This window comes from Elgaria multicarinata, chromosome 3 (assembly GCF_023053635.1).
Source record: "Elgaria multicarinata webbii isolate HBS135686 ecotype San Diego chromosome 3, rElgMul1.1.pri, whole genome shotgun sequence".
Taxonomy (NCBI): domain Eukaryota; kingdom Metazoa; phylum Chordata; class Lepidosauria; order Squamata; family Anguidae; genus Elgaria; species Elgaria multicarinata.
In genome coordinates, this window is record NC_086173.1 from 74,233,213 (window position 1) to 74,258,627 (window position 25,415).

The 25,415-nt window shown below is 42.6% G+C and overlaps 2 protein-coding genes across 3 annotated transcripts in view; one reads left to right on the forward strand and one right to left on the reverse strand.

The window, feature by feature from the left end:
* Positions 1 to 5,274: 5,274 nt before the first annotated feature.
* The window catches only part of STC2 (stanniocalcin 2), a 363,863-nt gene continuing 343,722 nt past the window's right edge, over positions 5,275 to 25,415 (reverse strand). Inside the window, exon 5 of the mRNA XM_063120619.1 lies at positions 5,275 to 5,284. The gene's annotated coding sequence lies outside the window, so the exon portion shown is untranslated. The remainder of the gene's footprint in view (positions 5,285 to 25,415) is intronic.
* The window catches only part of ERGIC1 (endoplasmic reticulum-golgi intermediate compartment 1), a 101,386-nt gene continuing 86,328 nt past the window's right edge, over positions 10,358 to 25,415 (forward strand). Inside the window, exon 1 of one of the 2 annotated variants that reach the window (XM_063120612.1) lies at positions 10,358 to 10,528. In XM_063120612.1, the coding sequence (XP_062976682.1) occupies positions 10,509 to 10,528 (20 nt within the window). In that variant the 5' untranslated portion in view covers positions 10,358 to 10,508. The remainder of the gene's footprint in view (positions 10,529 to 25,415) is intronic. The other variant, XM_063120611.1, reaches the window with a different exon arrangement.

Here is a 25,415-nt window from a genome sequence, read left to right on the forward strand (position 1 = left end):
ACTCTGCTTCACATCCTAGAATTGGGTGAGAAGACTTCATTTGGTGATAGAAGCGAACCATCAGGTCTAGAGAATGGGCCCCCTAACAAAAGTGGCACAAATGTCACTAGCCTTTAAAGACACAGCCAAAGGCCTGATCACATTGGCTTCTGTGAGCATGATTTCACAAATGATACTAAGAATGCATTTTCGTCCAAAATGTGTCACTTATGAAGGCTATTTATTGCATACAGAAAGCGAAAAAGCACCCTTTAAAAAACAAATGTATATTCTTGTCAATGTAGCTCATTCATGTGATTTGTGGATGTGGGAAATGCAAAAAAAAATTAAATATATATTAAGAAATTGGCATGATATTACTCTGGAGGGAGTTCTTTAAGTTTAAATCAGTCAGATTAGAAGTCTTGCGTGTAAAAGCTTTGGGTCTTTGTCACCCAATAATAAGTAAAATATCACCATCATTCAGTATTTTTAAAGTGCCTTGGAGAGGGAGGCAATCTGGCCCCTAAAGAGGTCCCCACATCCATCCTGATGTAGGTGTTTAGTTAAAAAAAAAAAAAGCAGCAAGCCATTAAAAAAATCACAATTTCCTGCCCACAAATCCCATCAAAATTTCTCCAAGGAAAAAAACAGGGAATGGGAGGAGGAGGAGAAAGGCATGGAAAGGAATTGAAAAAAAGGTGGGAGGAAATGTTACAAAACAGCTTTTGCAGTTTTAAAACCACTGCCGTCAGTAAAAGTTAGTTTGGAATGCATATGACTTTGTAGTGCACGGAAACTTCAAACACTGAAAAAGTAATTGTAAAAGAAGTATGGTGGGAAATTGAATACTGAGGAAGAAATAGCATCAGGGCAATGGTTTGGGGAATGCAATGTGTGCCCCATGCATGATCCAGACAAAACTCTAGTGTAGATTTGTCCCTGCTCTACATGAACAAGAAAATTCTAAGGACTTTCAGCCACTATTTAGAAACACCAAACGAGGAAGAACAAATATACCTCCTATTTCTTCACTTTTGGGGTAACATGTGATGTGGGGGAGATTCACTTCAGAGGTAGCTCATACTTCACCCAATAGGAGGTATACATAATTCCCACCTTTTCATGTCTTAACTCATGCTTCCTGTTCTGTAACTTCAACACAATGTGCAAAGCTGCCCCGTGCTACATATGAATGTATCCGTAGCTAGAGATAACAAGTCGCCTCTTGTTGACATCATCACTGGTCCCAAGACAGAAGTGAGGTATAGAAGGTTGTCATGAGTTGTTGACTTTCTTTCAGCTCACTTCCACTTCTGATTCAACTCTTGAGTAGATAAACTAACTAGAGGATTGAAGAAAGTTCAAAGGTTCTTTTCAGGCATAATTAATAATGTAAGCAGGGCTGCATGAGCCTTGTCTGCTGGATTCTGTCCAAGGTTGTTGCCATGTGATCCTGAGGTAATCCTGGTTTTTATCAATACAGCTGACATGGGGTTATTCAGAAAACAACTCTGAATTAACAATCACCTCTGAAACAACACCAAGATCCTTGATTGTGTAAATAAGCCTTTAAGAGTTCTGGGACATGCTGGCTGTAAGACAGTGTTGATGATTACACCTATATTTTAGTACTGCCATCTTCCACCTGACAGAGAATCTTAGAAGAGTGTCTCTTTCAGAGTGAAATTCAGTCCCCTCTGGATCCTTGACTCACAGAATTAATCACTTTGCAAACTTGAGCATGTCTGACTCTTCTTTTTGCTTCACTGGTTTTTAAGTTTTTCCTCTAGAATGTAATTTATGAAATGCAATGACACACTCCGTAGAATACGATGTCATATACAAACCAACACGCCCTGCAAAGCAGTGTGAACACAAGATTCCCTGACACATGCTCACAAGTCAAACTCATAGAGTTCAGATAGCAGCAAAAAAAGAAGATAAAATGGAGCATATCTGGGGGATGATTCAATGCATGCTTCAGTTCATCTGGAGTAGGAGGAGCATGATGTCAAAGCCACTCTCATAACTGGTGTTTCTTTTCTCCGAGATATTGGCACATATGGTGTACAGCATAGAATAGTCATCTTTTTTTCCTGGCGCTGCTTCTGCCTGACATACAGAATGTAAGCAGGTGAAGGCTTTCCTAGCATAGAGATAAAGGGACCAGGAAAACATTGACATAAAGGCTTTAGCTAGACCTACCTGAAAGTCTGGGACAGAGGAGGGGAGATCTCGCGTTGGGATTAATGCGAGATCCCTCCTCCATTTACACGTAAGGCGCGATGACCTCAGGAAGAGAGGCGTCGCGCCCACCATTAAAAAAAAAAAAATTAAAGGAAGAGGAGCGCACAAACGGTCACGTGCAAAGGTAAAGTTTTTTTTAATTTTAAGTACTTTCCCCGATCCCCCCACCCTACCCCTGATGGGCACAGCTCCTGGCTCCGTGTGAGTAAACCCGTGGAAATGGGCCGCAATCTCAGGCTCAGCCCGAGACCACGGAAAAAACGGGCCCAAAGGGGAGGGCTGTATCCCGGGGCAAGGGAGGGACGATCCCTCCCTGATCCCGGGATCTCCTGTGCGTCATCTGGACGCACAGGGATGATCCCGGGGTTCGCTCTGGGATAAAGCCTGGTCTAGCTAAGGCCATAGACTCAACAGTCTCTCTTTTCTGTTACCTGTCCAGGAAAAAAAAGTGTTGCTTGCCCTACTACAATGTACATTGATGGTGCTATATAAATAAATAATAATAAAGTAATAATACTTTTGAATTTGAGATATTGAGAATGACTTTTAAAACTGGTCTTAAATATATTTCCCTGGCCTCATTTGCATATAATGTTATCACATGGTTTCGGTTGTTGAATTCTGGGTTGTCAAGATGTGTGAACACGGCCCCACTAACAAACCATGCTTTGTTAACAACAAACAATCCAGATAGAGAATCCATGGTTTGTTGTTGTGTTGTGAATGCTGGATTCTTTAGATCATGGGTTCTTGTTATATGTGAATCCAGAACCATTGGTTGTGCATGGGTTGTTTCTCCAGGCTACAGATGCAGTGGGCAAGAGTGGTATAAAAAAGGGGGAAGCCACTCTACATGCCAGAACAACAGTGCTGCAAAGGCATTTTGGGAAGGAGAAGGTGAAGGGGGAGGGAAACAAACAATCCAGGGATTGAGAAAACAAACCAGAGTTTGTTCAATCATCTGCTAGATAAATCCTGTGTAGAGCAGCAAACCATGGATTAAATAATCCAGGGGTTAGCATTATGTGCCAACCAGGCCTCTGAGAATCATAGAGATGTACCTCAACTCTAATACACGTGTACGCAAATGCATGCACTTTGGTAAAAAAATTTTTTTGCTAGGGGACCACTTCCCTTCCACCCCCACCCCCACCCAATAACCATCTCTCTAGATAATAAATGTTGGGGAATGTGTTTGAACGGCAGCTATTCTATAACAGAGACAATTAGATCTACTGTACTTTTTTCTTTTTCTTTTTAAAAAAGTCAATTGTTATGGTCAGTTTCCCAGTCAGGGAAAGCGTGGGCAGAGTGAAGCTCGCTCTCCGACTGAGATCCTGGCTTCACTGCTGCTTGAGGCCCCTTCCCATTTTGTGTACAAAAGCCAACTGGGCCAACTTTCTTCACTGCTGGTAATGGGATACCATTGTCCACCATCCCTGAAGACAGCAGACTAGCTTAGGGGATGCAGAGCAGGTCCTTCACCACCTTGCTGCCATCTCCCAGAATCTGCTGTCTCAGTCAACTGTCTCACTCTTCCTAATGGTAGGGCCAGCTTTGGGGGACAGGGTTTTAGGGAGGGGCCTCACCTGAGGCCCCACAGGCTAGATGGGTTGGCCTGGTAGGCCAAATTTGGCCTACAGGCAGAGGTTCTCCATTCCCGATCTAGCCAGATGAAGGGTTCTGAATAATTCATAGCGTTTTTCATTATTTTATAATATTTTGGCTGGTCTTAGGAAAGGTATTACCTAACTGTCGATTTTCATTTTTTTCAGATATTAATGAACCACTAAATAGTCACCCAATCTCAATCCTAAATAATCATGAAGAGAGAGAAAAATAACCTAACAGTACTTCACTGCAATATTAGGTCACAATCCTATGCAAATTTAGACAGAAACACACACACACCCCACAACTCCCAACATTCCCCAGCTAGCCATATTGGGACTTGTAGGACTTTTTTCTGTCTAAACATGCATAGAATTACAGCCTTAAACTACTAGCTCCCCGGTAGTAGCTTATTGGGGATGAGATAGATTTTGGTAGGTAGGTTTATTTATTTCTTCAGAAGTATTAGGAATTGTTTCAATAAAATAGTAGGTCCACATAAACCACAATCCCCTTCAAGGCTCTTTTTACTAGTGTCTTATATACTTTACACCAGTCTTCCCCAACCTGGCACCCTCCAGATGTTTTTGGATGATAACTCCCAACATTCTTGATCATTGGCCATGCTGTCTGGGGCTGAGGGAGTTGAAGACCAAAACATCTGGGGGGAACTAAGTTGGGAAAGGCTGGTTTACATATTAAACAGAATGAGGCAACAGACTAATAGAACTATGGGCCAAACCACTCCAGATGACAGGTGGGGTATCTTATATGCGCTTTCCACTCAACACCCCCCTGCCAGCATGTAGTAAACCAGCACACCAAGGAGTGAGCTTTACTAAATGTTTCACTCTGATGTGCTAGTTTGCTATCTGCAGGGAGCTTTTTACATGAGTAAACATTTAAGAATGCAATCCCCCCCCATCCATAGCAGTACAGCCCAGAATTCAACCACCTCCTTCTGCGTAATGTATAAATTGGCTCTAACGTTTGGAATGCTCAATTGAGCAAGAGGGAGGTAACTTTACACAACTCATAAATCAAAGCAAGTTCCTTGAAAGTAGCCTGACTCCAGATTAGAGAAGGTAGTAAGTGGATCTTAGTCATACATACTAGCGTATGGTATTTCTGAATCTTTCAAAAATGAGACATGGGTTTGGAATTCAGAAAGAGTCACCTATAATGTATTCAAATGTAGAAAGTGATCAGGAATCTGAAATGTGTTGCTTTTCGTCAGGAGAGAAATGAATAAAGGACAGGAAAGCAGAAACTCCACACTAATTCTGATTCTTTAGCCCCTTGATGGCTTGGATAGACTCACTTCACTGCCTCATCTTCTCCATCTTTAAAATGACACCTTCCAAGTAACACTGCAGGGATCATTTGATGAAATATTCCTTGAACAGTCTCTTTACTGTCTTATTAAGATTACTGCCTATTGTTTCTTATTACTTATAAGTAATAAACCTTGTTGATTTCAGATCCAGTTACCAACGTCAACTAATTTCCAATGGCCTGATTATATTACACTCACCTCATTTAAACTCTTCTTTGAGAACTCGTTCTGGCACACTCTGTAATGGTCTAAGAAACTGCACCCAGCTGGAACGCAGTCAAATTCCCGTTTCTTATCTCATACTTCCTAGACGACTGATGTTATTAAACAATGTAATGACGAGGGTCTTATCTCAGGGAATTAATGTCTTAATGCTTTGACGGGATAAAATGTGGAGCCAGGTCAGTGTTCCAGCAGTCCTTTTGTGGGCTCATCTGTTTTTTTGAAGAACTGTGACCGGTTTTTTCCTGAAGGCATCTTTCACACATCATGAAATGTATCCTAGATAACTCAACATGGAGCTCCAAAAATTGATTTAATAACATGTGAAAATAAGTACCGCTATTGTTACAAGTAAAACCTTCTTAACCATGCCTGTGCAATCAATTTAGAAGAATGCCAAGCCAAGGTTAACAACTTTAAAGTCCCATTGATTTAAACGGGAGGAAAATGTACAGCAATACTATACACCAATCCAATTATGCGTATAGTGCATGGGAGATATACCATGGATAATCTGGCAGAGTGCCTGCTTTTGTCCCCTCTCTTTTCCTGACAGCACATGTGACTTCTCCCACCTGATATTTTGAATGATAGACCAGCCTTGCCAAGTATCCCAGCATACTTTCTCATGCCTCTCCCCTCAACCTCTAACTGCTTAATACACCCTGGCAGTAGCACCCACTTCTGCACCCTGGGAGACCAGTCCACTCACAGTCCAGGGAACCTGTGTGAGTAGATAGTGGAGGATCTGCCATCAAGCTTCCTGCCTGACAGATCACTATTCTCCACACCCTAGCAACAAAAAAAACAATACATGTAGCAAAGTCATAGCCTTCATTGATCAGCATCCATGATGGAGGAGATCCTGAACAAGAATGAACATATGTAGGTTGCCAACGTTTACTCCAGTAAGGCTCATATGCCATGGACTGTTGCTCAAGAGACAGCAAGTGCAGTGTCCTATATGGCACCAGGTCCATGGTAGGAACACCTTCACCTGTTGCATAACTATCTGTTATGGATCTTGCAAGGTGCAGGAGCCTGCCTGAAGAATGTAGGTCAAGGGTGGGCAACTTGTGACCCTACAGAGATTTTGGCTTACAAGTCTCATCAGCCATAGCCAGCACAGCCTAACAGAGGTATAGGACAAAACATGTGGAGGACCACAAGTTGCCCAACCTTTATGTAGGTTGTTAACCCCACAGAGAAACAGCTGGAGACATCCTGGTCACTGCTGCTGGTCACAGAATGGGGCTCCTTCATGGTCTGCATGGAACAGACAGTGGGAGAAGATTATTTTCTTTGGCAGAAGGTTCTATTCTAGTCCCTGAACCTGGATACAAAAAGAAGTGTTTGTGAGGGAGTGAGAGAGGAGAGAGAGAGGGGTCACCTGAGTGCCCATGCATGTGTATTTACTCCTTCCCTCTTAATCCTGCAAGGCAAAAGCATCTGTGTTTGGCTGGCAGTGGTAGGGATTGGAGTGGCATGTCCAGCATTTATCAGGAGACAGCTTACACATGTGTGGCGATGAGTGCCTCTCCTGTGTGGGGGAGGCAAAGCCCCCCCCCCCCCGCATTGTTGGGAGGGGAAGAGTGTTAGAGAAAATACAGTTCAGACAGGGCACAGTATTCACATATGGTAATGTAGGGGCTCGTCTACACTGGCGCTTTGCCTCTGGATTGCTTCGGAGTGATGGCAGGTGATCTACATGATGCAGCTGCCACACCGAAGCAATCTGGGCAAAGCCCCAAAGCTCTGCACTAAAAAAGTCGGGTACTTACCACAACTTTTTTTTTAGCTTGGAGCAAGGCTCTGTGCCTCTGCAGAGCATTGTTAAGAAAAAATAAATAAAAGGGGGTTGAAAATCTCACCAGGGAGGGAGCACCCCATTCCTCCCTTGTTCCCCACCCCCATAAGCTGTAAATGTGATCCTTTACATTTACAGCTTAAAAACAAACAATAAAAGTCAGTCCCATTTAAAACAAAAACAAAAAATCTCTACCCTTAGAAGAGGGGGCGCTGATGCTCCCAGGCGCCTCCGGACTGGCTGCAAGAGTGCTCGGGTGAATGGGTGCAGTGGTAATGGCACCGGGAAAGCTTGCAACTGTGCTCCTTCCAATGTAGATGGTTGGAAGGCGCGTCAATGGTTGCCCACCCCATTCCAAGCTCAAATAACTGGCATAGACAAAGGCTTCGAAATGGTAAGTTGATTAACTATGTAATCTCTTACAAGTGACAGGGCTTGTGATAGAGTAAGCTTGTTATAATTTCCTCTCTGTGTAGAATGTTTAAAACTTTTGAGGTCCATGCTGCACTAAAGGTTGAAGATTATAAAAGTATCTGAGACATGAGGAGAACATGGATGGTGATGGATTATCCTTCGATTGAATAACTAAGGTTACATAGTCAGTTATGCCAAGAACAAATGCAAATGTAGCATAGTGCCTAAGGCCACAACCTAATCAACACAGCAGGACTTACTTCCAAGTAAACATGCATATGATTGAACTGTACTGGGTCAGACCAAAGGCCTATCTAGTTTAGCATTCTGTTCCCACAGTGGTCAGCCAGATGTCTCTGGGGAAGCCCACAAGCAGCACTTGAATATGCCCTCCCATTCTTATTCCCCAGCAATGTAAGAGTGTAAGGTATGAGCATTAACAATCAGAAGGCATTGTGCAGCTATTCTGTCATTTTTAACTTAACAGATTTTCCACGGTAAGAAAAAAGATGGAAGGGGTGGTAGGAAAACACAGGAAGGCTACGAATGGAAGATGACGTTTGAACCCCCTTGTAAAATTCTGTGAATGTGGCAGGGCGATGGAACAATAAAAGCCTTGACTTGAAGACTCCTCTGCAATATGAAGTAATGTATCTACTTCTATTTCCAAGTCTTTGATTCTATACACAAGTTGAAATTTTCCTGATATGGTTTAGGACCAACAACCCCTTTTCAAAGAGTTTAGCCTTTAAAAATTGAAAACTTTTCTTGTTCCTGTTTTAAATCAGATATTTGCTGTGGCAAATGGTTCCTCCATATGTGAGCCAGGAAGTCAAGTGCAGCCGATCCTCTGCAGAATTAGGCAGTGATTTCAGTAGGGTTAGGTATGCCTAACTCTGCTTAGGATCAGGCTGATTGTCGACAGACAAGGTACTATTTTTCAGATCCAAATCTAGATGAGATATTATGTGTGTCTTTGCCTTTACCATACAAATTAAAAGAAAGAAAGCATATAGCAGCCACCCAGGTGTGTGTGATTATTGGCATCATAGCAGGCAGGGAGGAGTTTAACCTCTTTCTCCTGTAGTGTACTGGCCCTCCTGGTTTGCCATATCAGGCAGTGTCTGAGTCAGCAGCATGCTGCATGGCCTGTACTCAATAATCTTTTTTGTAGTTGTTGTGTTCGTTTTACATTGTCTATGTAGACTTCTCTTCATGATACACTTCATCTTCCATGCTGCGGTCTTCATGAAAATCCCTCTTTTGAAGCTGCTGTATGCTTTGGGAGAAAGTCTTTGGCATCCCCAGGAAGTCTCTTTTTTAAAACAACAAACACATTAAAAGCAAGGACAAATTAAACATCATGTTTAGATTGTCTCTCAGCTTCCCATCTGCAATATGTGGATAATAAAACTAATTTGCCTTATAGGTTCCTTGTAAGGATTGCTGAGATAACAGATGTGAAATGTTTTGAACACATTGAAGTGTAATATACATGCTAAATATTATTAATTATTATTAATCCGCTGTGGAACCCCAGTTGTGGAATGAGCTCCCCAGAGAGGTCCGCCTGGCGCCTACACTGTACTGCTTTCGTCGCCAGCTGAAGACCTTTTTATTCTCTCAGTATTTTAACACTTAATTTTAACTTAAAATTTAAATTTTATTGTTCTAACTCTGTATTTTAATCTTATATCAATTTCTGCTGCGTGGTTTTATCCTGGTTGTGCTTTTTATACTGTATTTTGTAATTGTGCTTTTAACCTGTTGGTTGTTTTATTGTGGTTTTAATTTTTGTGAACCGCCCAGAGAGCTTCGGCTATTGGGCGGTATAAAAATGTAATAAATAAATAAATACTTTCTGGCAAGGTTATCTCACAAGCACTTAACACTGATTACTTACCACTAAACTGTTTTAAACATAAACTTTCAGGGGAGAGGCAATTCTGTGCATGCTTATTCTGAAGTGTGTCCCTGTGTTCCCTAGGGCTTACTCCCTAGTTGTGTGTTTACAACTGCACTAATTAACAAAGTCCTCTGCACATCTTCTCAGAATTAAGCTGCATTGGGTTCAGTTTACCCCCACATAACTGGGTCTAGGATTGCAGTCTAAGAACGATAAAAAGGGGTCTGTTTTCTACTCCTGCAATGAATATATTTCCATTCGTGTGCGTGTCTGTGTTTGCGTGTGTGTAAAAACTGTGACAATCCAGAATGTGATCAGATCATGTAGACACTGCTGTCATTTCATATATGCATCCCGACTACCTATGTTTATTCAGAAGCTTCACTGAGTTCTACGGGAGTTACAGTGCAATTCTATACACGTCTACTCAGAAATAGGTAATTCAGTGAGGCTTACTCCTAGGTAAGTGTGCGTAGGACTGCAGCCTTATTCCCAAGGAACGCGCATCAGAGTGCAGCCTTACTGTGCAAGCCTATACAGGTCTACTCAGAAGGACTTACTCTCAGGTAAGTTAAACCCATACACATTACCCTCTATAGAAGCGTCCACCTCTGCGTAGTTCAAGGCATAACTTTCCGCGTCTGAAAGTTTAACCCATACAAGCAACTACAGCCTTTCCAGTTTCTCCATCTTTTTAGTTCCATGCCCGAATGTCTCATTTTAACTTCGCCCGCCTCCAGATCTCACAGGCCATCCCACCGCCCCTCCCCGCGCTCTGCCCCCGCGCCCACCTGCCCGCCCCCTTAAACTCGGCGGCGGAAGCGGCGCGGCGGCCGGTCTCGGGCGCCCAATGAGTTTGTGCTGCGCGTCCTTCGGCCTGGCCGGGCTGAGCCCGTCACTTCCTGCCCCTGTAGCCGGCACGACTGAAGCAGAAATCCTGGGGAGGAGGGGGGCGGGGAGGTTGCGCTGCGTTCGCCACCAACATGCCCTTTGATTTCAGGAGGTGAGTGCTGCGACGCCCAGGGTGGGGGGAAAGGGTGGGGGGTGCACGCGCGAGCATGAATGAAGGGCATCCTGGCGCATGGGCAGAAGAGTGGAGATTCCTCCGGCTCACGAGGAGTGGTGGGGAAGGACAGGCACCCCCCACCTCCGCTCCTACCCCCCACCAGCTCGTCAAACTGTCACTTTTCTCCTCCGTGTGTGGGAGGAGGTGGGCACAAGCATCACTCACTTGATTGCAGAGCGCCCCTCTGCGGTGCACGGTGGGATGGGGCCGAGTGGGGGTGGGAAAGGAGCGGGGATGGCCAAACACAGCAATTTATGAACCGGTTGGGCAGTTGCATCGTGATGCATGGGGCAGCTCAGGTTGTTCAAGGCAGCCCTTGTAACTATTAGTGGTTCCCCTTCTTGAAGCATGGTCCTGACTGAGGTACATAGCTCGGTATGACAGGGCCCCTGTTTTGCATGCCGAAGGTCCCAGGTTGTCCAGGTAGAGCTAAGAAAGAATCTTACTCAGAACCTTGGACAGCTGGTGCCAGTCAGTGTTTCCAATACTGAGCTAGATGGAACAAAGGCAGTTTCTTATGCTAGAGAGGGATAAGCAGCTTTTGCAGTCCCTGGTCCAGATCTGTCTTGAAGCAGAGGGCCACTTGGATCCCATTCAACAGCCCAGCGATAACAGAGGGTGATGGTAGGAGGCAGTGCCTATGGGGGGAAAACTGGACTTGACTAGCTATTTACATTGGGGTGTTAGAGTTTCTTCCCCATCTTCTTTTCAAAAGCGGCTCTCTAGCAAAACACCTTGCTGATTAAGGGCCTAAAGAATGTGCACAGATGAATGTCAGGCAGTGCAGTCGTGCATGGAAGAACAATTCTTAATTGAGTTCAATGGGATTTGCTCCTGGGATTGCAGCTGGAAGATATGGACGTGAAAGGGAATGCCTACTAGCTGTTTCATGACTTGAGAGTCTTTGGGCCATAAGCTGAATTTATAGGGGCTCAAAGGAAGCCACTGGGGTACCAATAGGCTCAACATTGTCATAGGAAATATGTTCTGCCAAGACTGAAAAAGGAAATAAAGCAGTTGCTGCCATATCTCATGTCCATTCTGCCTCTGCCTCCCCCATTCTTGCCGATTCTCATTCTATCTGATGTATCATTTCTATTATGTAGTGCAGTTCTTGTGCCCCCCCTCTCTTTAAAGACCTATCATGGCAAGGTAGCATTTCCCTTCATCCTGATTATCCTATGGTTATTGGCCCATTATCTTATTAGATCCCCAAATAAATTAGTTGAAAATTGCTATTGAAAATTGTGTTAGGATACACCAGGGATAGACAACTTGTAACCTTCCAGATGTTTTGCTCTACAACTCCCATCAGCCCTAGCCAGCATAGCCAATGGTGAGGAGTGATGGGAATTGTAGGCAAAAACATCTGAAGGGCCACAAATTGCCACCTCTGGTATACCGGCTTGCAAGCTTTTAGCCTGAACAGAACTCTTCCTCACTGAAACAGTTCTATTTTCTGGTATATGGTTAGTACTGCCCTGAAATAGTTCCACTTCTATAACCAGGTGAGACTATTATTATTATTATTATTATTATTAATTTATTTATTTATTTATATAGCACCATCAATGTACATGGTGCTGTACAGATAACACAGTAAATAGCAAGACCCTGCCGCATAGGCTTACAATCTAATAAGTTGTAGTAAACAATAAAGAGGGAAGGAGAATGCAAACAGGCACAGGGAAGTGTAAACTAGTGTTTCAGGTTCCCTGGTTGTGCCACTGGTAGTTGTTTTTGAGAAAGGAGTTTCTGATTACTTGTCTCAGGCGATTTGCTTTAAAGGGTTCCACAACTAAGCTTTGAAACATCAGTTGCTCTCATGCCATGAGACAATGCAGTTTGCTGAGTTCTTCTTGCCACTTCAGAGGGCTGAGGGCACCACCTCTGCATGCATTCATTTAGAGTGTTTACTTTACTTCCATCCCTGAGTGGGGAAAGCACAGGTAGGGACATTGTCCTTATGAAAGAAAACATGCTATTATTATATAACACCTCTGATGTACCTGGTACTTTGTGAGGTCCTTGCCCCAAGCTCTTATGACATATGTTAACACACAAGCAGCAGGGTTAGAGGGAGGGTGTGGTGGCCTGGCTGGTGGATGTGGGGTGGTGGCATAAAAGGTGTGTAGAAATTGGGAGGCTGCTCTAACCCTATTATTATTACTATTATTATTATATAACGATGTTACGTTACTCTTCCCTGTCAGATACTCCAAGGCATCTGGGTGTGTTGGAGAAGGGAATCAGAGGGTTCTGTTTCATGCTGCCTTAAATAAATTGGGGGTGGTGAAACACTATTATTTTCCAGGAGACACACAATTACAAGGAAACACTGGACAATGGCAGATTATGTTCTTTTCTTCTCGGTTAGTAGAGGTGCATAATATCTCATCTCTGCAGCATTTGATTATCAAATATTACAAACTTATTTGGGAAGCTGGACAGGTGCAGTATTCCTCTATGCAACTAATGCTGTTTGTGGTGCTCAGTACAAATGATGATGTTGTTTCCTTTGATCAGGAAGCGGCATATAGAAGTGTCAGCCTTTGAGTGAGCCAGAACGGTTTTGCTTCTCTTGAAAATCATCACTGCTTAGGAGGGCATCACTTTGTGTGCCTTTTGTGTAGTCTGAAACTGATGTGTGGCTGAGGTTGCAGATACATTATTCCCCTATCTCAAATTCTATTTTATCTATAGATATACATTATTATTATTATTATTATTATTATTGTTAATGTTATTATTATTATTGCACTTATATCCCGCTTTTTTTCCTGAAAGGAACCCAAGGCGGTCTACATAATCCTCTTCCTCCTCTCTACTTTATCCTCACAACAACAACCCTGTGAGGTGGGTTGGGCTGAGAGTCATGGCTAGACCAGGCCTATATCCCGGGATCATCCCTGTGCATCCAAATGACACACACGGGATCCTGGGAGCAGGCAGGGATGACCCCTCCATTTGCCTGGGATAATCCTTAGGTCTAGCTAGGCCAGAGACTGGCCCAAAGTCACCCAGTAGGTTTCCATGGCCGAGTGGGGACTAGAACCCAGATCTCCTGACTCCCCAGTCCAACACTCTAGCCACTACACCACACTGGCTCTCCTTTGCATTTGTATCTTTCTTTAAGGAGCTCAGGATGCCAAACATGGGAATATCCTATTTTTATCCAAAATCAGCAGTATAACCCTTAGAACTCTTCAGAATTGAAACCAGAAGTGAACAGATAATCCATGTAGTTACAGCACAAGTTCTAGGAACATAAGAAACAGCATCATGCGGAGACAGACAATTGGCTCAACTATCTACACTGATTGGCCATCAAGGATTTCAGATAGGAGTCTTAACCAGCCCTAACTGGAGATGCCAGAGATTGAACTTGAGGCAGTTTCCTTGAGGCAGTTCTGCTTGCAAAGCATCTGTTCTGCCACAGACCTATGTCCCTTCTATATTTCATGTCATCCAGCTGCATTCTGGACTGAATGAAACTTCTGAACCTTCTTCAAGGTCTATACAACGTGGAGTAAAAGTCCAGCATGTCTGGCTGATTACAGAGATAACTTGCATCTTAATCTTAACCCATTTCTGGTGCTAGGCCTAAGGTGGATAATTATTGAAGGTCCCCCCCCACCTTTCCCAGTCTTGTCCCCTCAATCACCAATCTTTCTTTAATCCTTTTCTATTTGGTAAGAGTTTGCTGTTTCTTACTTAACTGCATGATTCTGTGCAGGTTTACTTTGAAGGAAAAAACCCGGCATTCAATCTGCTTACTCCTATAAAAGTGTGTGCAGAATTTCAGCCTTAGAACTGTCTTAAACCCCTTATTGATGGCTGGAGGAGGTTAGGATATAATGGAGGTGGCCTCCATCTGGGGAAAAAAGCTCCACTGCATGTGGGTTGTCATTACAGCAGAGCCATCTGCTGCACATGTGCCGGTGGAAAGGTTGTGCCAGCAGTACCTGGCAAAAAAAACCTAAAAATGGGATGGTGCCCAGGGGCTTGTCAGAGCCAGCTTTGTATCACTGGATCCAAAGCTAATCCATTAGCCAAAGAGAGGTCCAGTCTGGGTCCTTCACCCACAGCAGTATAGAACTACTGTAGAAAATCCCCAATGGGAGAGAAGACTTAAAAAGCCATACTCTATTGGAAAAAAAGAAACAAACATTACTCCCACTTCCTCCCTGGCTGGTGTGAAGTTGCTAGGCTGTGAACAGGGTGGTAGATCTGCGTTGTTGCTTCCCCCAATCAGCCCCACTTAGGTTTGCTAATTTAACATTCCATTTGAGATAACAAAGCAAAGCTTGTTTTTCCCCATGCTGGGTTGCTTAGAAGTTGGTGTCTTAAGCTTCTACAGGGATCTCTTCCTACTCAGATGTTGTCCAGAATGATAAAAACAAGCATCTGACTGGCTTTCTTTGAACGTCAACCTTATATAAATGTGTAATAAATGAGTGAGCTGTTGACATTTTAATATCTGTGCGCCTAAGTAATTCAGTCTTGTTCTTTGCCAAGATCACACCTAAAAGCCCTTGAACCAGTATGGTACTGGTAGTGGCCATTTTGTAGCAGTGCAGCTATTCATCTCCAACTCAGCATGCATTCAAGGGGCTTAAGGTAGCACAGTCGAGATGTTACTGTTGCCCAGCTAGGTATTGCCCAATTAGGGAGAGATGAGGTATGGGAGGAATGCAAGAGTGGTGATATAACTAGGTGCTCTAGGCACAATGCCAGAATCAAGACTCTTCCTTATACGTGAGCAATGCTGGACTTAATATAGCCAATGCAAAATACATACTCTACAGACATATGCATACAATATGCAACAGACAGTACATGGCCGTATATGTGCCAGCAATGATGCAAACAGTGAGCATGCAATGCAAAGACTTCCCCACACATATCCCTCCCCTTGGCATATGTGCCAAGTAAAGGGACCAGATTAACTAACATCAGGGATTGTCTGTACACCAGCAACACTGGGATGCAAACCTCAAGTTCTGCATATACTTGGGTTTGCAGTTTTCGTATTCCTCAAATGAAAAAACAAATTCCTCCTTCCTGCTGATTATTAATATTACTTTTTGATGGAAGGCTCCATGAGAGCCATGTTTGAAAACATTGGTCTGCTCTGTGCTATTTATCTGGCAGCCAGCACTTCTCCCATTACTTCTTTCTTAGGACTAGCATCTAGTTGGGTTCTTACTTTCAGGAAGAGATTGGAACATAATCATATGCCAATGCATATAGATCAATGGCTAATTGAGGTGTGGAATGGTTAACAGGATATGCCGAGATCGGGACACATGCTGGGTTTTGTCAGAACTTTACAACCTGAGTGGGAAAGTGTTCTGATGTTATTGATGGTATACGTAGTTGCTGGGGACTAGCAGAGTTGGATCATGAATGGCAACGTCCTTTCCAGCTGTCATCTTCAGGAAAGAGAAAGAGTTCATGTACGCTCTAAGGATTTTCCTTTCCTCACACATTACACACAGACAAACTCAGGTTTGCTGTCTTTCCGGCACCAGGTTAAGACTTTCCTCTTTGCCCAGGCATATGGCAGCACATCTTAATCACCCACATGTTTAGTTTTTTTAACGGTTTTTAATGCTTTATGTGTGTATGTTCTGTGTTTTAAAATTTTAAATTTTGTATACTTGTTTTTATCTCAATTTTAGAATTTCTGTAAACCACCCAGAGAGCTCTGGCTATGGGGGCGGTATATAAGTGTAATAAATAAAATAAAGTTCACACTCAATAGGGAGTTGTGGCCAATGATGTGTATGATACATGGGTTTGTTGCATTCACTTATTAAACATTTTGGCATATACCTAAAAAAAACCCAACAACCTTAGATGAATGCCCCTCCAAAAAACAACAACAAAAATGTAATGTTGAACTGGCCCATATAGTGTGTTTCTGTGTGTGTATGATAGAGAGTGAATAATTCCTACATATTTTCTGTGCCTTCCGAATCTTAGTAGAGATATATTGCAGTCTAATAAATAGAGAAAACCAAGGGTGGTGGGAGAGATATTGTAAGTTGAGCATAGTATCTACCCAGTGCACTTTATTTTAACAAGATTATCTAAATATGTATTTGTTTGTATATACATCTCTCTGTCTTGTGTGTGTGTGTGTGTGTGTGTGTGTGTGTGTGTCTTTCTCTCTCTCTCTCTCTCTCTCACATACACACACACTGACAATGCCCTGTTAAACACTGTTTTTGGTATCCCTCCTGTACTCACCCTGTCCCCAAATTTATTTGATATTCCTGTCCTGGGAGGAAAATCCTATTCATCTGGATCCAGCTGACCTTATTTTCTGCTAGTAATCACAAAGAAAAGGGAAGGGGAATCTTAATCATCAAATGTCATAATACTCACTTGTGACACCACAACTTCTGATGTGATGTTGTGATGTCATTGTTTCCAGTCAGGAGCCTTGGAGAGGCTGTGGGTGAAGGGGAGTGTGAATGCTAAAGAAATTGTCTGTTATACATAGGCATGTGTGTTTGCTCATGGAAAATAGTGAAATATTTCTTAATGATCTTATCGAATGTACAGTAATGCGTTGGAGTAATTTTTCAGGGACTATGTTGCTAATTTTACTTTGCTCCTAAAACATTTTTCAAAACATTCACTTTGATTAGTAATCAGTGCTGTAAGTTTGATGAGTACGCTGGTGGCCTGAGAGAGCTTGTCAGTAAAATACAGAAATTCATTAGAAATTATTAATTGTGCTTCTTATTCAGCTTTGAATTAGAGGACCTGATTCTCATTTCAGGCTGATGCTAATTTGGTAGAAAGCTCTGTATAGTGAAAAAGAAATCTGAACTCAATTAGGGGGTCTCTAGTAGTATTTTTATTATTGGTTGGTGAGAACTGGAAAAGAGCCAACTGTCTCCCTCTTTTTACCCCTGAAAAATGTGGATGATACCACTTGGGAAAATTAGGTCATAAACATGTCAGAAAGTCAGATGTTGTGGTTGACTCTGTGTGTGTATGTGTGTGTGTGTGGTATTTAAGAGTATTCCCCATTGTATACTTCTATATGGGGAATATTAGTGCTTTAATGGATTGTACTATGTTCATTTTTAGGCAGCATTATGGTTTAACTAGGATGTGTAACAAACATCTGTTCTCGATAAAAAAAAAGTGAAATACTTTTTAGCTGATCTTCCCCTTATGATAAATCCCAGAATGCTACTGTGTAGCTCAGTGACTCCCAAATATCCTAACCTTATCAGGACGTAAATAGTGCTGTGTTCATAAGTAAGATCAGACAACTATAAACATTAACTATCTACACTTACAGAATGACTCTGAGACTGTAGTCCTACACCCTCTTACCTAGCAGTAGGCTCGATTGAACTCAGTGGGACTTGCTTCTGAGTAGACATGTATGGGATTGTGTTGTCAGAGGGAATATATCTAATTTGCAAATCACTTGGCACTTAACTAAGAATGTTCCACCACAATATTATTTATTCAATAACTCCCCAAAATAAGATTAACTGTAATATTAAGACATGAGCTTTTGTAGGCCTTGGTCTGTTTCATCAGATGCATGAAGTGATTGAGAAGATAGCTGGCAAGGCTTAGTATAAGTTGTGTTGGAGTGATCATGAGGGCACCATAATTGCTAGGGTACTTTGCCATCAGATAAAATGCTGAAATTTGGCACATACATAACCCAAGAAATTCTTTTACTACCAAAGTCTGATGATGTGAACAATTTAATGTCTAACACTTGAAATTCAGGACATTACATTTACTTTAAAGAGAGGTTAAAATTGAGGGTGGCCGTATGTCCTGCTTTACAGAGAGCATTCATCTATATGAAGTGCTGTCCAATCCAAGGCTAGTTTAAAGATGAAGAACCCTAAAAAGACAAAGCCACAGGGGGTAGGGGTGGGGAAGGGTGTCCTGAAGTTGCCCTCAAGCTACTTTATTAATTATTATTATTATTATTATTATTATTATTATTATTATTATTTACATTTATTACATTATTATTTATTACAGTAGAAGCACATTTTATGTACATCATAAGCCCTTCCCCTCATGATTATTTGTTACAATTTTTTTAAAACAAACAAACAAACATACATGAGCGGTAGACCAAACTAGGTGACTTAATTTCTATTTCATTACAGCAGTAACTTTAGTTGTGTCGCAATATTGAATTAAAGGTATAGTGAGATTAGGTGATATCAATTATTAGAGGATTCTGGTGAATTCTTGTGCCTATTGGTTTGTATCCTCATTTTTAAGAGCCAACTGGGAATTGTTGTTGTTTGTTGCCTTCATTCACTGCTTCATAGAATCATAGAATAGTAGAGTTGGAAAGGGCCTATAAGGCCATAGACTCCAACCCCCTGCTCAGTGCAGAATCCACCTTAAAGCATCCCTGACAGATGGTTGTCCAGCTGCCTTCTGAATGCCTCTAGTGTGGGAGTTCCTACAACCTCCCTAGGTCATTGGTTCCATTGCCGTACTGCTCTAACAGTCAGGAAGTTTTTCCTGATGTCCAGCCAGAATCTGGCTTCCTGTAACTTGAGCCCATTAGTCCATGTCCTGCACTCTGGGATGATCAAGAAGAGATCCTGGCCCTCCTCTGTGTGACAAGCTTTCAAGTATTTGAAGAGGGCTATCATGTTCTCCCTCAGTCTTCTCTTCTCCAGGCTAAACATGCCCAGTTCTTTCAGTCTCTCCTCATAGGGCTTTGTTTCCAGACCCCTGATAATTCTCGTTGCCCTCCTCTGAATCCCCTCCAGCTTGTCTGCATCCTTCTTGAAACGTGGTGACCAGAACTGGACAAAATACTCAAGATGAGGCCTAACCAGTGCTGAATAGAGGGGAACCAGTACTTTGCGGGATTTGGAAGCTATACTTCTATTAATGCAGCCCAAAATAACATGGGATTAGCCACATCACACTGTTGGCTCATATTCAGCTTGTGATCTACAACAATTCCAAGATCTTTCTTGCTTGTAGTATTGCTGAGCCAAGTGTCTCCCCATCTTGTAACTATGCATTTGATTTCTTTTTCCTAGGTGTAGAACGTGGCATCTAACCCTATTAAATTTCATTCTGTTGTTTTCAGACCAGTGCTCCAGCTTATCAAGATCACTTTGAAGTTTGCTTCTGTATTCCAGGTTGTTAGTAGTCCCACCCAATTTTGTGTCATCTGCAAATTTGATAAGCATTCCCTGCATCTCTTTATCTAAGATTAATAAAATGTTGAACAGCACTGGGCCCAGGACTGAGCCCTGCGGTACCCCACTTGTTACCTTCCCCCAGTTTGAGAAGGTACCATTGATTAGCATTCTTTGAGGTTGATTTTCTAGCCAACTGTGGATCTACCTAATCCTTCAAGTTCATTTTGTTTCCCTTACTCTGGGCATTAGTTTATAGACATCGAAGACCATGTGCTTTATAGTCTGGCTTCTTTCCTGTACTATTGTGAAGACTATTTTGGGGTGCTATTACAGCTATTCTCTGTTATGGTACATAAGCCTTCATCCTTTGTTGCCTCCAAGTTTATGTCTCCTTCCCCCATAGGATTCAGTTTAAAGCCCTCCTGATGTTCTTCATGCTGTGGCCAAACACATTCTTCCCAGCCCTTGTGAGGTTCAACCAGTCCCTTGCCAGCAGTCCATCTTACAAGCAGCATAGCCCGTGGTCCCAGAATTCACTTGCAATGACGTTATTAGCTTTCGGTCCAAAAATGGGTTGGTCTCCTTGAATACTGCTCCTGTTACTTGAACATATTTTCCTATGTGGTGATGTAACCCAAGTGGCTGGCTGGCTTAAAAGGGGGAAAAATCCAACATCATGTGTATATTATTTGTTTGCTCTTACACGCTTGCTGTCTAATAGGAAGGACAGAAGTTTGGCATGAAGCACAAACTGAAGCTGCAAACTTCCATTGGAAAGTCAAATTTGCCTAATGTGGTTTCTCTCCTGGGCAGAGGTGGGGGATCTTTTTCCAGCCAAAGGGTCAGATTCCATTTGTAGAATCACTTGGAGGGCTGTGTTCTGGGGGTGAGTGGTGCCAAAGGCAAAAGTGGGAGGGGCTGAAAAATGAACCCCCCTCCAACTCCATTGTTACCACTTTATAATAGGTGTCAGGACCTGACTTCCCAGAGGCGAAGCCCAATTCAGAATAAAAACCCTTTTATTGTTGTAATTCCATTTAAAAGGTTTATGCCTTTACAGCTCCAATAAAGACCCACAGATTACAGATCACCATATAAGACTTAACCAGGTTCAGTACATAATCACCAGAACAAAACCCCAAACTGGCAGAATGAATTCCAGTGAGTCCACAAAGTCCTATACAATGTAGGGAAGCTTTGCAGGTATCCAATTGTTGTTCCTAGCTCAGGCTTAAATGCAGAAGAGCGACCACTAAAGATCAGCATTGGACATTCAATCCTGGTAGTGGTGGACACCTCTGCTCCATCCTCTTCAATGGATGATGCAGTAAAGGAGACATCCGTGAACTACCCTGTCTTGGAGAGACCCCTTCATGCTGCCCTGTTTGTGTGGAAGGCTCCCCTGGTCAAGAAGCAGGGGCCTCTGTTAAGGTCAAGTTTCTTGGCTGTGTAGATAGATAGGCCATATCAGCATCCTGTGCTTGTCCTACCCCTGGCTGGCAAGCCAGTGCGGATCCTGGTAAAACTGAGTTCTCAAACTCCTGGCTTCCCACTGCTGGGCCTGATTCTGCAATGCCCCCTTCTGACTCAAACATCAGAGCCTACAGCTCCCCCTGAACTGGGACAAGGCCTCACATTAAGAAGCATGTCTACTCAGAAGTAAGCATGAGCAGCATGTCTACTCACAAATCAGCAGGATAAACCTCAGCAGGTCTACTTAGAAGTAAGCAGGAAACCATCACATAGCAGCACTTTCAAATGGCATCCCAAGTACCAAGCCTCTGCATTTCTACTCAGAAGGAAGCATGTCTATTCAGAAGTAAGCATGAGCAGCATGTCTACTTACAAATAAGCAAGATAAGCCTCTGCATGTCTACTCAGATGTAAGCAGGAAAGTATCATGTAGCAGCACTTACAAATAGCATTCCAAGTACCAAGTCTCTGCATTTCTACTCAGAAGTAAGCAGGCCAAGGCTCTGCAGGAAGCAAAACTGAATTAGCAGCTTCCCCTCTGCCCTGTAGGAAATAGCTGTACAGAGATCAGCAGCTGAACAGAGATAAGTGCTTTCCCTTGCTAAGCACTGAGAAAGGCAGCCTTTTCAGAGGTAAGCAGGGAAAGCTAAACAGCTGTTTATTGGAGGTAAGAGCTTTGCCCTCTGTGGCAGAGGGAGTGGATCCAGGGGAAAAAGCTGGCAGGCTAGATGGGAACCCCTATGAGCCTTATCAGACTCATGGGCCAGAGGTTCCCCTTCTCTGCCCTAGGAGAATGTGCTTGCATTTCTTTCTGCCCCTTGTCCAGTCCATTTTAATTCTGTTTAATTTGAATTTGGAAAATATTCTGATCAAGTTATTGGAGAGGTTCCTCTGACATGCTTGCAAAAGGTTCAGAGCACATCTTATGTGTATGCGTTCACACGCACACTCAAAGACTGGACTAGCCGACCCCCTAAAGTGCCACTGGTTGAAAACTAGAGAAAGTGTAATGTCAGTGTTATATATAACTTTGAAAACACGAATAAGCACAACCTGCTGTAGAGTGGGGGAATTCTTTTGTCTGTTAAGATGATTGTGAAAATATTACATGATTATACAGTATGATCCAGAGAGCAGTCCACAGACTCCATCAGGCAAGTCTTTGCATTTCAGTTGGTTTAGCCTCACTGAAAGAAATGGTAGATGGTTTCTGGATTATATCGAAATATAGAATGCAAAGCCTGTACAGAGAACATTCCTAGGGCATTTTTCAGCACATGTGTTCTTCTTCAAGTAGCATAGCACTGGTGAACAGCCTAGGTTGATAGGGCCACCACTCTTCATAGTAAGCCAGTAAAACTGCAGGTTCAGAGCGTGCAGTTTAATTAGCATCAAGAATGGATGCAGGAAATCTCACGTAACTCCATGCCTTTCTGCGGAGGAGAGTGGGCGGACTGCTGGAGGCTCATCTGCAATAAATCTGCACTTGATTGGCATGAGGTTGCATTTTCTTTAGATGGGGAAATAGCTCCAGGGTTTGCATTTGAAGACAGACTGCATCTATTGGTGCCAGTTGCATGTCATGTAGGTGAATTGTGGGTTAATTAATTAACCCACGTTTTGCTGGGACGAGTGCTGTGGGCGAGTTGCTTATGTTTTCTGTAAATAGCCTCTGATAGGCCTGATCAAAATTTGTGAGTGGAAGGTGCGACCAAGGACTATGGGTTAACCACTGGATTATTTGGCCCCAATATAACTCATCGGCCTGGGTTTGCACATCACACTGATAATCTCCGATTAGGATAATCGGAGCTTGTTTAGAGTAAATGGAAGTGGTTTGCAGGCAGTGCGTGTCTCTGAGAACTGTTGGTTAAATAACCTTTGATTTGCCTTTGTGACATGCAAACTGGGTCATTGTCTAGGTAAGCACGTAAGTGTCCCCAACATTTAGCTCTCCCACACTCTTTTGAGTATATACATCATTGGTGTTCAGTTGTTCTGTTCTACTTATGTGATTAATGTACTAGCTGTTTTTCAGCAGAATGTACCAGTCCCATGTAGCGTTATGTCCTTGTTGGCTGGCTGTCAGCACTCCTCCGTGCTTTAGAAACTTCCTCTGTTAGTTTTAATTTGGTTTCGGAACTGGAATTAAGAGGGAGGAGTTGATTGGCACTGAAAGGTGTTCCAGTTCCTCAGTACTGGAATTCAGAGTGGGGCCATCCTTTAAGTAAAGGAGCTGACAGAGTTAAGGGCACTGGAAGAGTGCTCTTATTTTCACCTTATCAGTTTGACAGATGTTAATTCCTTAATAATTGGTTGGCACATATATTAAACACTTTATTCATCCTGCTTTGAGTAGGTGTTTGATCAGCTTTTCTAGATTCCTGGTCAAACTTTCAAAGACCAACTTCCTATGTTTGTCTTCAGTCTTACACAAGTCATAGCTGTGATAAAGATTGCAACATAGGATATCAATATTTACACACAAAGCAGGGCTGCTTAAATAATGTCATATTTCCAGTGTAGCATAGTGGCTAAGAGATTGAGCTATGAAACTGGAAGGGTCCCAGTTCAAATGTCGGCTCTGCCACAAACTCATTACGATGCTCTTTGGTAAGTTGTTCTTTCTAAGCATCCATTTCCCCCCACCGTCTCTAGCTGCAATATGAGGAGGGGGGGGGGGATGATCCTGAAGTACCTTCTAAGATTGTCGTCAGGATTGCAATGACATCATTTATCTATCTATATTTAGAACATGCCCTTCCTCACAAGGGATCCAATGCACATAATGCACATAAAGCCCTTGAACAATTGAAAGTGCTATACAAATATTAAGAATTATGCTGTAATTACTTATGTATAGGAAAAAGCTTGAAACCCTTGGTAATTTGTCATTTGTAACAGTTGCACATCTATGTATTTCACTCCATGTACACACAGTGAGATGTTGCGTTCAAAACTTAATTGAAATACTTAACGTAGTGTACAATAAAACTGGAATGTGTTACCACGCAATGGCCACAAATTTATTTATTTATTTATTTATTACATTTTTATACTGCCCATCAGCCGAAGCTCTCTGGGCAGTGCACAACCAAAACCCATAAAATAGAACAAGTACAAATTTAAAACATTAAAAAGGTCAAAAGACAATATAAAACCAGCTATGTTAAAAAACAGGGAAATCCTGTGTAAAAAGGTATGTCTTCAGGAAGCGTTTAAAAGATATTATGTTTAGGTGTGTAGGGCATGGAGAGTGAGGAGGAATTGAGCCTACAATTGTGCCAGCAATTACCAGTGTGATAAGCACCATTGGAATCTACTCCATAATACAGAGCACTATGAAAGTGTTCTTTGGTATCTGTGTTTTGGCTTTCTTTAGCTGTATTGTAGTTCTGTATGACAAATCTGGGAAATCAAACAGGTCTGTCTCATTGGAAGCTCCCATATACTGACCCTGTTCAGACAACACGCTAAGCCATGGCGGTTAAGCATTTTGAACTGAACATTATACTTAGTGTGCATTGTGAGCCATGACTTATTATGTTGTGTGAACTAATCCTAACAATAGTGGGTACATAACCATGGTTTAAACATACTCCCTAACCATTTGCTGCAAAAGGGTTAGTGGCTTAACCATGGCTTAGCACGTTGTCTGAACAGGCCGTATGTTGCAGACCCATCTAGCTCAGTGCAACCTACACCAGTGTTAGGCAACCTGGTGCCCGCTAGATGTTTTAGGCTATATCTCCCCTAAGTCCCAGCCACCCTTAAGGATGATCAGGAAGAGTTGTAGTCAGAAGGTTCCAGGTTGCATACCCCTGGTCTACACTACTTTGGAGGTGGCTCTCGTTTTCAAAGAGGATCTTGCCAGCACACCTGGGGATAAGAGGGATTGAACCCCGAGCTTTTTGCATGCAGAGCATTTGCTCCGTCATTGAGCTACAGCCCTTCTCCATCACAATATTCAAGAGATTCGTATTGGTCTTTATATGTTTGGCCACTAGAATCCAACCATTTCCAGGATTCCAGACTCAGGGTGGGACGGGGACTCTTTCTTGTGCTGATGAATGAAAGATAACTTGTTTTTAATATCTAGCTTTTTTATTTAAAAAAAAATCAACAAAAGTATGAAAGATGCTGGCATGTTCCACAAAGACTGTCATTGTCAACACAAAGTG